The sequence below is a fragment of the Vigna radiata genome, chromosome 4 (assembly GCF_000741045.1).
Source record: "Vigna radiata var. radiata cultivar VC1973A chromosome 4, Vradiata_ver6, whole genome shotgun sequence".
NCBI lineage: Eukaryota > Viridiplantae > Streptophyta > Magnoliopsida > Fabales > Fabaceae > Vigna > Vigna radiata.
Window position 1 is genome coordinate 5,133,636 of NC_028354.1, and position 13,823 is coordinate 5,147,458.

The following is a 13,823-nucleotide window of genomic DNA, read 5'->3' on the forward strand; positions in this document are numbered from 1 at the left end:
ATATATATATATATATATATATATATATATATATATAACTTTTTTGTTTGTTATTAATTATAAATGGATGGTATAATCAATAGTAGCATCAAATATAAATACAAAACTAGGAAGAATATATATATATATATATAACTTTTTTGTTTGTTATTAATTATAAATGGATGGTATAATCAATAGTAGCATCAAATATAAATACAAAACTAGGAAGATGGAAATTAACGAGGAACTAAAAATAAAATAAAATAATACTAAAAATATAAGCCTTGGTTTCCAACAAGTTAACATGGTTTATTGTGAAAAAAAAGTAGTTAATTCTGGTGTTAATATACGGCCAACCGCAATAATATTCCTGTATTAACAAATACATAAAAGGTTCAAATTCAATTAAATAAACACTTATTTTGAGTTTGATTATTTATTTTTGTAGAAAATAAAAACTTTAAAAAAACATTTACTGTAATTATTTATTTATTTAAGTTAAGAAAAGTGAAAATTTTATAAATGTTTAATTGCATATTTAGTCTTTGTATTGTTTTCATTAGTTCAATTTCAATTTTTTTCAGTTTAATCCTCCTAACTGTTTAATTTGGCATTTATGTTAAATTAACATTAACATTTATAAATGTTACATGTGTGAGATGTCAATTAATAAAAAAATTAAAAACGTAATTAGTCATGTTAAGTAGCAGTAATAATGTCACCAGTTATTTTTTTTTTAATTTAATTACTGTATTTAAAATTTCATTTCAATTTAGTCTCACTATTTTTTAAAATGATTAATTTAGCTATATCCAATTTGAAATCAAATTAATAATTAAGTTTAATTAAGACTTATATATAATAGAGATCAAAGATAAGAAATAGATGATCACATTTATTGTGAATTTAAGATTTTACTATGATGTGATACAAATTAATTATTGACTTAAGAATACTTTTGGCAGATATCTTCAATCAATCTGGAAGAGGAACGATAAAGAAGTTGGAAGAAAGACCAGTACAATCACCCAAGAGGCTTGGAAATTAAAATGTGAAGGTGTGTTCATAAAAGTCGTCTGACCCTAGACTTGAAACAGTTGTGCAATATCATTTACCAGATTGCCTAATAATGATACATTATAATACTACCATGGTTCCCTTTTCGTGCTTTTCTTCTTTAAATTGCATTATAGTTTTTAATCTAAATATAATTCTATGACAGAGAGGAAGGTAGCATATTAATTGAAGGCGAAAGCTCATAACTTTTTCTCGGAGACGAAGCTTTCCTTTCAGGAAAAAGAGACTGAATTGGCCAAGAGATTGGTATAGCTTTTCAGAATTTCTTAACAATTTTTTTTGCAGTTAGCTTCCTGCTACTAGTTAAAGTATAAGTACATTCTTACTTATCCGTGATGTGTTGAGTAAGTTTCCCAAAATACAATAAAAACTATTTAGAATTTGGTGTGTTTTGGATTGGGAGAAATGTTCTCTATTTATAGAGCTAAAAGAAAATCAAGAAAATAAAATGAAATTAAAAAACATAAAAGTCTCAGCGTTGCACCAATTAAATTTTGAACGTTGCTACTTAAAATATTAACTTTGCAAATAATAAAAACTTTTGTTACCGTTGCCAACGTTAATTTTCCAAAAGTTGAAATACATCAGTTTCATATTTTACAATATAATAATAATATATTATAACAATCTCCCACATATTGCAAAAATTGAAAGAAAAACTTTTATTCTAAGTCTTATAGGATGTAATGCATTAGAGCTGGTATAACAAACTATATGAACCATTCTTAGATTGAGATACTTAACACACAATGTAGTTGGTATAACAAGCTATATGAACCAAAGACACTAGATGTGTGTTAGAGGTTTATTAATCACAACCCCTATAATCCTTGTTGTTATCGCTGTGTTGCGCTTACTAGGTCATGCGCGTGCCCGATATTCATGAGTGCTCTAGGGATCATGCCAAGATCTCATGCAAGCGGCCCCACTCAACACTCATATAGGTGATTTCATCAAGTGTATGCTGCAAATCATACACCACCCATAAGGGATATGAAAATCATTAAAAACTTTGTTGAAGCTAAAATTCTTTCAACATAGAGAATTTTAATGATAAAGTTTAGCCTCTCAATAATGCAGTCTTTAGCACTTTCACACATACCATAGGAAGGGACATAATTGATTAAAATCAATTTAGTGCTATCAGAACTAACAAGTGACTTGTTTTTACCCATATGAACCTTATTCATGGGATCTCCAATCATAAAGGTTGAGTTACCATCACTTGTTTGTTTGCAAGTGGCTTAAGTCCAATTCTCCTCAATGTTTCTAAGACCATATTTCTTCTCAAGGGTTTTGTAAGAAAACCTGTTAGATTCCGTTCTGACTTCTCATAGTCAATGGAAATAGTTCTACTCTTTAGCAACTGCTTCACCAAATTATGTCTCAATTGTTTCTTTCCATTCTAATTCTTCTCTTTTAGCTATAGCTATTGCCTATTGGCAATCACAGTGTATTGATACCGAAGGGGTTGGTTTCATTCATAGTGGAATGTTCGCTAAGAAGTTTTTCAACCACTCGGCCTCATTACCAGTCATCTTGAGAGCAACAAACTCAGATTCCATTGTTGATTTTGCAATAATTGTTTGCTTGGCTGATCTCCATGTAATCGCACCACCCCCACACTCTTAGATATTTAAGGTTAGGTTGGTAACCTTTCCACAACTCAGAAGGAGTTTTACTGGTTTTCTTATGAGGTATTCTATTTTGTAAAAATCATGCAGTAGGCAAGGCTTCTCCCTAGAGGTTATCAGGTGCACTAGAACTAACAAGCATAACATTCATCATTTTCTTAAGCGTTCCATTTTTCCTCTCAGCTACTCCATTAAACTCGGGTGAATATGGTGGGTCACTTCATGGATAATCCCTTCTTTAACACAATAGTCATTAAACAAAACATACTCACCACCTATATATAATCTAATCCTTTCAATTTTCTTATTCAACTAATTTTCTACTTCTGCTTTATAAGTTAAAAATATATCAAAGGCTTCATCTTTATGTTTGATTAAGTAAACTTTGGTGTATCTAGAATAATCATCTATAAAGGTCACAAGTTTGGCGTTCTACAGAAAAACATGTTTTCATTGTTAATTTAGATTCAACACATATATCACATTTACTACTCTCTTTATCATGCATATTAATCAATCCTAGTTGTTGTAATTTCAAAACATACGAGGAATTCACATGTCCTGATCTAGCATGCCATATATCATACGAGTCAACAATATAAGCAAAAGAACTTGATTCATTAATATTTCCAGAAACATTTAGAATGAAGAGTCCTTGATCACAATATCCCTTCCCAACAAAAGCATTATTTTTTGTCATAATAATCTTGTCAGACTCAAATGACACTTTAACCCCCACATTTCCCAACAATGCTACATAGGTTAAATTAACTCTGATTGATGGCACATGTAGCACATCACTCAAGGCCAGAGTCTTTCCAGGTGTGAGTTTGAGAAGAACTTTTCCTTTTCCTAGAACAGGAGGAGTGGTGCTGGAATCACCGAGGTAGACATGTTCTTCTCCATCCCCTACACTAGTGTAAGAGGTAAAGGCATTTTTGTTTGCATAGATATGTCTGGTGGAACCAGAGTCTACCACCCATTTGCTCACATTGGTCATCAGGTTTATATTTGTGCTAGGAAGATTGTCGTTTCTTACTCTATGCCAGGTGGGATTAGATTCATTGGGACGAGATTTAAGAAAATTATTTTTCTTCTTGTGGTTAAGTTTGTGTATGTACCTTTTGGGAGCAGCAGCAACTCCATACATGTCTAAAAGGGTGGACACGCTTTCTAGCCAATGTCAGAAGTTCTGTCCAGAGAAAACCTCGATTTTTGACATGTCCGAAAGTGATTTTGCAAATATCGTCTGGGTTCCGAAAACAAAAGTTTGGCTCACCGAAGACATGTTGTTGATGTCAGCCATAAATCCTTAAGATTATTACTTATCCGTAGATCTCAGAACTAGCAAGGATATCTAAAAAGAGTATAAAAAATAATCCAAAATATTTTTAGAAGAAGAAATGAGCTAAAAAATGAAACTCACAAAAAAGAGAAAAATAAGAAATGAATTTGGTGTGTTTTAAATTGGGAGAAGTGCTCTCTGTTTATAGAGCTAAAAGAAAATCAAGAAAATAAAATTAAAAAACATAAAAATTTTAACGTTGCAGAAATTAAATTTTGAATGTTGCTACTTAAAATATTAACTTTGCAATCAATAAAAAGCTTTTGTTACCGTTGCCAATGCTAATTTTCCCAAAGTTGAAATACATCAGTTTCATATTTTGAAATATAATAATAATACAGATGAAAGGAAGATTTGATAAAATGGAAAAGCTTGCATGAGAAAAAGTTCTACATCTTGTCATTTGTATACTATAGTTTATAGATGGTTGAATGGAAAATTTATTTGTTGTGATTCTATCATTTAGTTATGTTTACTTTAATCTCATCTACCTACATAATCTATGAAAGATATGAGTAACATGATTACAAGTAACATGAAAAGATATGTATTACAAGTAAATATTGTGCATCATATTACAATGCTACTGTGCAGGTTCTTTTCATTATATATATTCTTTAATTGGCATAGGGTGTCTTCATACTGCATCATGTTGTGGGCATATAATGTAATTACATTAATCACAAACAGTGTGATATGCTCTAAACTTGTGTTAAATTTTACAGTGTGATATCACGAACATGCATGACAGATGATGTACTTGTACGAGAAACACTCAAAGACTCTGATCTAGACAAATATCGGTATTGAAACTGTTTCAGGGTTATTGTCATGGATGAAGAGCATGAAAGATCATTAAATACTGATATTCTTTTTGGAATATTGAACAAAGTTGTAGAACGCCATGATTTTAAGTTGATCGTGACATCTGCAACTCTGAATGCAGAGATATTCGAAAAGAAAGGTGTATAACCTGAGGATGGGCATGGACGCTCTCCAGGTCTTCCCTGTTAGTCGAGCTGCTGCTGATCAGCGTGCTGGTTGAACTGATAGAACCAATGAAGCTCGGGCACACCTAGTAAATGATGTGTTCCGTGTCTCATATGTATTGGATAAATACCGATTCGACACACTTAAATAAAATCTTTAATTTGAAAGATGTTTTTTGTGTTTTACATAATTTCAGTATTTCTCCTACATAATGTTAATAACAACATACTTAATGATTTTCTAAAAGATTTATGAACTTATAAACTTGTGAAATAATTTTTATTATGATTAAAAATAAAAAGAAATAATCTTATATCTACTATTTTTTCATTTTTTGCATATTAAATAGATAAATTAGATTTATTTTTGAGTTAGTTGTAATATGTTAGTTGAAAGTTTGAAACTAATATATCATATTGTATTTCGTGTCTTATATTTCTTCAATTTAGTTGTATTTTTGTGTATATGTTGTATCATGTTATAAATTGCTGATAAATTACAAGGAGTATTTTCTAAGACAAGTCAATTTATAATTTTTAAAATATATTCACGATATTGTGCAAGTTCGGTAAAATTTAATAAAAACTTTTCAAAGTATTTGAAAATATCAAAATTAGTAAAAACTCTTTAAAAGAATAAAATAAAATACTCATAATATTATAAAAGAGAATATATAATAGATAAAAGAATGATATAGAGAAATAAATATTGTGAAACTCTGTTTCTAGAATGCCTAAGATCCAAAGAATCCTGAACCTTAAGGGTTAATGATATTTTTCATGACACGTGAAGGATCAAAACTTGCGGATAAGGAATTGAGTAATGGAGCTACAAAATTGTGGTTGCAGAAATGGTACAATGGAAACATGGCAATTTTAGAAGATATTTTTGCATTATCAAAACGAGATTTTATAACAATCTCCCATTTGAAAAATATAACAAAAAAATACTGAAAGAAAGGAGAAGAAAATTCATCCTGGATTTCATAAGATGTAATTGTATAATAAGTTACATCAATCAGTCTTATATTGATAAACTTAACATACAATGTGGTTGGTATAGTAAGATATATGAATCAAAAATACTTGGTATGTGTTAATTATAATACATTTCTACAATTCTTGTTGTTATGGTTGTGTTGTGCTCACTAGATCATGAGTGCTAGGTATTCATGAGTGTTCTAGACATCATTCCAATATCTTATGCAAACAACCCTACTTAACACTCATATAATTGATTTTATCAAAGTGATTTAATCAAGTATATGCTACAAATCATGTACCACCTATAAGAGATATAAAAATAATTAAAAACTTTTTTTAAACTAAAATTCTTAAGCCATATTAAAATTTTAATGACAAAGTTAATCTCTAACACTTTAACATATCATAGAAATAAGCATAATTTATTGAAATCAATTTAGTGTTATTTTTTTATTCATATGAACCTTAATCACAACGATTAGGTTACAATCACATTTTTATTTGTAAGTGACTTAAGTCTCGTTTTTTGTCCAAATTTTGTATGTAAGTTATATCTTTGTTGGACAAGAAACCATCATAGTAACTTTATAACTTTAATATTATATATACTTGGAGGATCAATTTCAAAGAACAATTAAATCTAAAATTTGTTATTTAATTAATAATAATAATAATATATGATTATCTTTTACTAGGTATTGGATTTTTCTAAAGGATATACATTATATGATGAATTAAGTTGAAATATATATATATATATATATATATATATATATATATAATAATTACTTTTAATTAACTTTTTTCTAAACAAATAAATTATTTTATCAGGTCATTTATATAATTTTATAAATTTTATAATAAAGGAACACTTTTGCAATGTAATAGGATGAACAAGTTAATAGTCATTTTTAATTAATTTTCTTTTACTTTATAATTAAGACTAAATATTTATTTTAAAATTAAATTTTCAAAAGTAGAGATATCTCTTATGCCAAAAATGGATGGAAGAGAACTAATCATGTAGGACAAAGTTCGGTGTCTTTCTAAACACAATGCAAACATTGCTAGTCTCTTTTCAATTTTGTTACACCCATATCAGATATAAAAGTTCCTACTTGTAAATTGAACATCTATAATTAATTAACCAAGTGTCAATACTTTTTTTGCTGACTCCATAATTGTTCCATCACAGATCATAAACTAAATATCCAAGATTAAAAAACTCATTTCAGATATCAACAATACAGCAAAACGTACTAGTAGGTTGTTTTGGTGAATACATCTAATCTCTAAGGAGAACTTGGTCAGGAAGTGAAAAATCCAAGAACAGTTGGTGATTTCAGCAGCACTAACAGAACTATAACATGTATCAGTGAGAACCAGAAGCTGAAGCATGTGAAGACCCTTGATTAGCAGTTTTTTCTTTCAAAATGCCTGTTGGATGAAGAGGAAAGAGGGTTAAGGTTTTTTTGTCATTTATGTTATAATCAGGTTGTACCCTCTGTCGCAATTGTTGGTATATCTGCTGGCCATCACAAATTTTCAGCATCCCAAATGGTACAACTGTCCCAACAATACCTCCAGCTGCAACTACCTTTTCTGGTTGAGGATAAAAGTTCATTCCACTTTGTTGAGAATAAAATGGAGCACAGACAACTGAAAACAATCAAAGAAATCTTTGATTTCAGACTCTTGACACAATTAATGTGAAAGATAAACAAACTATAGAGGCATGAACACTTTAAGGTGACTTTTGGGTTGGGTTAAATAAAACCAAATACCTACTTAGCTAATGCATTTGCATGAATAGGAAAATTGGTTAGGTTATATGTACTTTCTGTATACAAAAAAAACAATGGAAAGAAAATTTAATCACATAAAATGGTAGCACTTACAGACTACCCTCCACACCACAAAATCTGAATATTATTATTTCAACTGTTGGATGGATAATCACAAGAGCCGATGAATGCAAGTAAATTTGTTTCAATGAATAGGCAACAGAACAATGTATTTAAAAAAGCATGACAATAAAGTAAAAAAGTATATCAGCTAACAGACCATTTTGGCAAATGGGGTGTGAGACTGGAAGAAAGCTATTGGAATGTGCAATGCTTTCTAGCTTCTGCTTCTGTCTTTGACGTGCTTTGTGATTCTGAAACCAGTAAAAGACATTTTTTCCTTGGATGTGACCATATGCCCTTAATCTGGAGGTAACCTCTTGTATCTGCTCAGCATTTGGAGTCCGCATTCCCTGTCTGTAGAGGTCCTCCAACATTGCTATTTGCTCTCTTGTAGGACTCCACCGAGAAACTGAATGAGTTCTACTTGATTCTCTTCTAATTGCAGAGCGACTCCCCATCTTTTTCTTCTTCTTTCTTTGTTATGATCCACAAATACAAAATATATGCCATATATATATATATATATATATATATATATATATATATACACTACTTATATAGCATTGTTAATATAAGAATTGTTTATTAATTATTTATACGACTCTTTGCATGGCTAGGTTCTGTAAAAGCTAGGATGAAGTCAAAGAAAATAGTTGGAAGATAGGTATTTGTCTTGTTTTTTTGTGCAAAACATCTCTAAAAACATGGTTTGTGGCGGCTGAGAGAGATGCAGGTTTCTCTTATTCGAGAAAACAATCATGTTTTCTTTGGATTTGGTGCAAATGTGGGAGTGATTAAGATTAACATTGATTTTTCTGTATATTTCCGAAGCCATGGTGGCTTACATGGTATCGGGAACAACAGAGAGAAGTATGCAGCATCGAAAGGGAAGGAAAACCATATTGATTGAGCTGCAAGGTGCAGGTAAGGATTAGCTACACCATGCTTTGGGAATTGAAGTGTGATAAGAAGAAGCTGAAAGGTTTAGTTAACTCTCAAATTGCTAGGGTTTGAGTTGGATCATTTATGCAGATTCAAAAATGTAACATGGACTATATAGTACAACACAAATTTATATGTTTCTAAAGTAAGGGTTTGTAATTTTTTTTTTATCCGGAAAGCAATTATCCCTCTTAATAAGAAAAAAAATTGAAAACCATTAGATGGAGGTGGATGAAGAAATTTGATCGGTCTAGAAAGCAACAGCCAGCCCAATGCTTAAAATGAAAACAAAAGCATAAGTCCAAAAAACACTTTCTGCACGCAATGTCTCAGTTATGGCCCAACTTTTCACACCCTTCTTTTTAATCTTCATATCATCAATATCTTTTCCTTTTAGAAAAATTATCTCACACTTTTCATTTCTCTTAGTTCTATTGTATAACCCTTTTTAATAATGAAATATATTATTTAATTAGTAAGCATAAAATTTCAAAATAAAACAATATTGTTTATGAGTGTCAGATGAAATTATAAAAAAAAAATGTAATGTAAACATATTATGTGCCTGTTTTTTTATCATGCTACTTGTTCTCTCACCATCTTTTGGTAGTCATCCTTTCTTTCACCTCTCACTATTATTACATGTGTTTTTATTATTTGTATTTTGTTACAGTTGAATAGAAAAATGTATAGTTTTTATTTTTAATATTTTTGGTCTAGATAAATGACCAAATATGAACAAATATTAAAAAAATATATAGGTTTTAAGTATAAAATGATTTTTAGAAATTGTCTGAGAATTATTGAAGTTCCTATGAAGAATTATGAAAATGTCTTTGATTAATTGCATATATTTTAAATAATGCATAATTTTTTTTTGATTTTGTTTGAATAAATAGTAATTTAATTTAATTCATAATCTCCGTAAAATGAAATAAAAAAAGTAATAAATAAAAGTTTACTTTTATTTGATCTAACCAATTAATTTCTTTATGTTTATGTCCTTATAAAAGTTAATATAATTATCGAATTAAGTAAATATAAAAAAAAAGATTTTTTTTTTCACTTTTAGTAAAACTTTTAGAATATGTAAATGATTTTTTTATTCATTCTATAATTATTTGATTTTCATCAAATTATTATCTAATTCTTTTAGTTGATATTTATATAATATAATTTATTTATTGATATTTGATACTAGTAAAAAAAATAGATATATTTAGACATATTTTATTTATTATATTTTAAAAAAAATTATATTTAATTAATATTGAAAATAATAAATAAACCAACACAATTGGATCTTTATTGACACCTTAATTAAATATTTAAGCCCACCTTATTATAAACTTGTATATAAGTTTGACATTGGAGCATGGGTATGTGATGGGAGACACTAAGGTGTGTGGTTGATCAATGAGCACAAGAGGTGAAGGACATGTGTCTACTTGTTATACCTAGTAAATATTGATTTAGACTACCTGTCGTGCGATATGAGATAAGACTCTTTCTGGCCTTGCGGGCAAAAATGGAGTGGTGTTTGAGTGTTGAACCTTCTTTATATGTGGGGAATATGTTTTGTCTGGTCTTGGGCACGTTGTTGAGTATAGTACCCGATGCTTTAGCTGCGAAGGTTTGACAACTTGAGAGCAAACCTGAGCGGGGAAGATATAAGTGTGAGAGGTAGGGTACAAGAGTGTGATTGAGTCTTTCATGATAAAATTCATGATGATGAGGATGCTCATGATTGTGTTCATGATAGGGATATTCATGACGATTGTACATGTGATAATGACCATGATGAAGATGATGCTTGTGATAACATCGAGGATTGTGTGATCCCTATTGTTTTGCATTGACAATGGGTTAGTAATTATTATGTTAATAACGATAAAAATGGGTGTGGGTTCAAATCTTAGGGAGAGAGGTTAAGGGAAACCTTGGATTTTATTTATATTTTTGCTTAAGGGCAAAATGTTTTTTTTTTTCCTTTATTAATTAAGTGCAAAAATTTAGGGGGTGTAAATAGGAAAAGAATGCAAATTAAAATAATGAGTAAAAAATTTAAAAGGAGAACAACATGAATATTAGAAGATTGGGTAGTTGCATTCTTGAAAATTAATTGAGATATGATATAGAGAAAGAGATAGGTGGTTTCAAGGCTTTGGAAACGAATTTTTAAAACTAATAGATAAAGCTGAAAACAAAAGAGAGATAGGAGAGAGGGTCTGCACTCCTGAAACCCTAAACCTAATGTGAGAAAGAGAGAGGGGGGAGGGGTTCTCTGGGGAGAAGGAAAGAGGTTGTACGTGGGAGAGGAGGAAACCTGTATGGATTGGAAGGAGAAGAAAGGATTAGATTTGATGTGTTTTGGGCATAGATAAAGTCCTAATATTTGTGAAGGTATGGGAAATCTTAAGATGTTTTTCTTGTATATTGTATGTGGTTATGTTCTTAACTATCTTAAATGATATAAGATATGCATGAAAATGTGTTTCTACATTATGATATGGTGCATACAATGATGGTTAGGGGGGTTTCCTTGTTAGAAGTGGGTTTTAGGCCTAACTCAACCTCACAAAACCGGCTTCTAGCATAGTATCAAAGTCAGGTTAGAGTCTATCCTGACGATATTTGTTGGACAGATTGTTCCACCCGCTATTGGGCCATTATCGGACCACCCATTAATATCTAGTCTCACGCTCGAGATGTATATACCTCGGCGTGAGGGGGTGTGTTGGAAGTCCCACATCGACTAGAGATAAGACCAATTTATAATATATAAGTGGGGTGCATACCTCACCTTACAAGCCAGTTTTGTGGGATTGAGTTAGGCCTAAAACCCACTTCTAACATTCCTATGATAATAGGGTTCCGTTAAGGGTTGTGTTAATTGTATGAGTATGATGATTGGGTAAATGAGATATATGCAAGTTGAAGGCCTGGCAAATGCAGGTATGCATTGTATAGGATTGTATAATAATTATATGGGTATATTTGATATGAATGAGGGTTTTGCAGAAAACATGATAGATTCACAAAATGATGGGGAAAGATTTGGGTTTTGTTAAATTTCTTTGGTTTAGACATTAATGACAATGTAATTTGAAATTATTTTTATTTCCTTGGTTATTTTAATTACTTTTGAATCATGTTAATTACATGTTGTTTTGTTAACTATTACAACTTGATTTGATTATGGACGTTTGATTAATTAGTTTTTGAAAAATATGTTTCCACGAATTAAGAATTATTTTGAATTTTTCAGTTTTGCATAATTCATGACATAGAATTTAGGGCCTTACAACGAGATGCTGACATGGCAAGTTTTGCCTTATTTCTTCTAGTTTCGTGAGGGGAGAAGTGTCTTTGGTGGCTTGGAGGCACAACCATGTTATCTGGAGCTCATGGAGGCTATTTGGGGCTTGTGGGAACATCATTTTCTTCCTCCTTGTGTTTATTTCTTCTTTCATCTTCCAGTTTGTAAGCTTGAGGCTCTTCATGGAAATTGAGAGTCAAACCCATTTTGTTAGGGGCAATTGTAGCCATTCCCTAGGCCTTAATGCGAGTTTGCTTGTTGAGTGATCAAGGGATTACCGCTTGATAAGGAAACCTAGGCTCTTTCACCTAAGGGATTAGGATTTGAGTGTCCTTATAGGTTGACTTTTGTGTTTGATGAAGAGGAGATTATTTTGTGTGTGCATGAGAGTGAAGTCGGTAAAATCTGTTAAGATATGCTAAATATTCTATTAAAGGATATTAGGCAATCAAATATTGTGTTAGTTATAATTTAGATATTATTTTAATTTGTGCAGATTTGTGCACTTGTCATTCCTTTAATAGATGAAGAATTATAGGATCCTTATATGTATATATATGGTACTCTACTCTTTGAACTAATACATCATAATTGTTCTTTAAACCTTTTATTAAAATCTACCCTTAGCAATGTCATTACATACCATTTCTGACTTTTTTTCACTTCTAAGCGTCTCCAACTACCAAAGTCCACCCTTTATTTTTTATAAGTTTATCTTCTTACGTATAGTGTAGATTTATGTATCATTCTTTAATATATATATATATATATATATGAATTGTTAACCATACAATTATTTAGTATTATACGACTTTATATGAAAATAATACTTAAACTTACTATTTTATATTATTTGAATGATTCAATACACTTATCGAAAAACAAACAAATTTTTTACGTTGTGCGAGACTCGTGCTCAATACTAGACTATTGTAGGATTTTTAACCTATTAAATTTTTCTTTTTGTACATACCTCATTGTTTTATTGTAAATAGTTATTTAAAGTGAACATTGTTTACTTATGACTTTAGTCTTGTCCTTCTCCAAATGCAGAGTAACATCATCATTCTTAAATTTACTTTAAACTTTTTACATCTTTAAACCACCACTTCATCTTTTATTTAAATTACTCACAATTAGTTGATTCCTATATTTAAAAACAGTAAAATGCTCCTCATTTATATCTTATTTTCAATGTAAACCAAGCCAAATTAATATATTTTGAAAAAAGGGATAAATTAACAAATATAAATACAAAATGAAAAACAATTATAACAAAAATATTAAAATATTTTACTGTGAAACTTACCAATATCTTTAATAAAAATAATACAATTAATACAAACAATATTAAAAATAATTTAAAATAAAAAATATAACAATATTTCAATCTAATCACTTCAATATTTGGTTTCATATAATATACTTTACCTTTAATCTTATCGATATAGAAATAAAACTGACAAATTCTTTCCAAAAGAAAATGTCATTCATATATTTAATATAAATGTATTTACCAAAAAACTAAAAACTAAAAAACTTCATTAAAAGACTTAACAAACATTTGAAATTTATTTTTAGAAAAAGTATTTTATCTCATTTTAATGAAAAAACCAATTGTTAAAAATTTCCTCTTCTATTTCA

At 29.8% G+C, this 13,823-nt stretch overlaps 1 protein-coding gene across 1 annotated transcript; it reads right to left on the reverse strand.

Moving 5' to 3' along the window:
* Positions 1-7,383: 7,383 nt before the first annotated feature.
* Positions 7,384-8,376, reverse strand: LOC106758280 (WUSCHEL-related homeobox 4-like). Its single transcript, XM_014641218.1, has 2 exons — positions 8,076-8,376; positions 7,384-7,670 (listed from the first exon to the last, which is right to left on the reverse strand). Exons 1-2 carry the CDS (start codon positions 8,374-8,376, stop codon positions 7,384-7,386), a joined length of 588 nt encoding a protein of 195 aa, XP_014496704.1.
* Positions 8,377-13,823: the final 5,447 nt, after the last annotated feature.

Bases quoted from the DNA above. Each gene is read 5' to 3' on its own strand.
- LOC106758280 (XM_014641218.1), bottom strand. From the start codon at position 8,376: ATGGGGAGTCGCTCTGCAATTAGAAGAGAATCAAGTAGAACTCATTCA. The intron at 7,671-8,075 runs GTCTGTTAGCTG...GATTGTTTTCAG, and splicing joins ACACCCCATTTGCCAAAATG to TTGTCTGTGCTCCATTTTAT.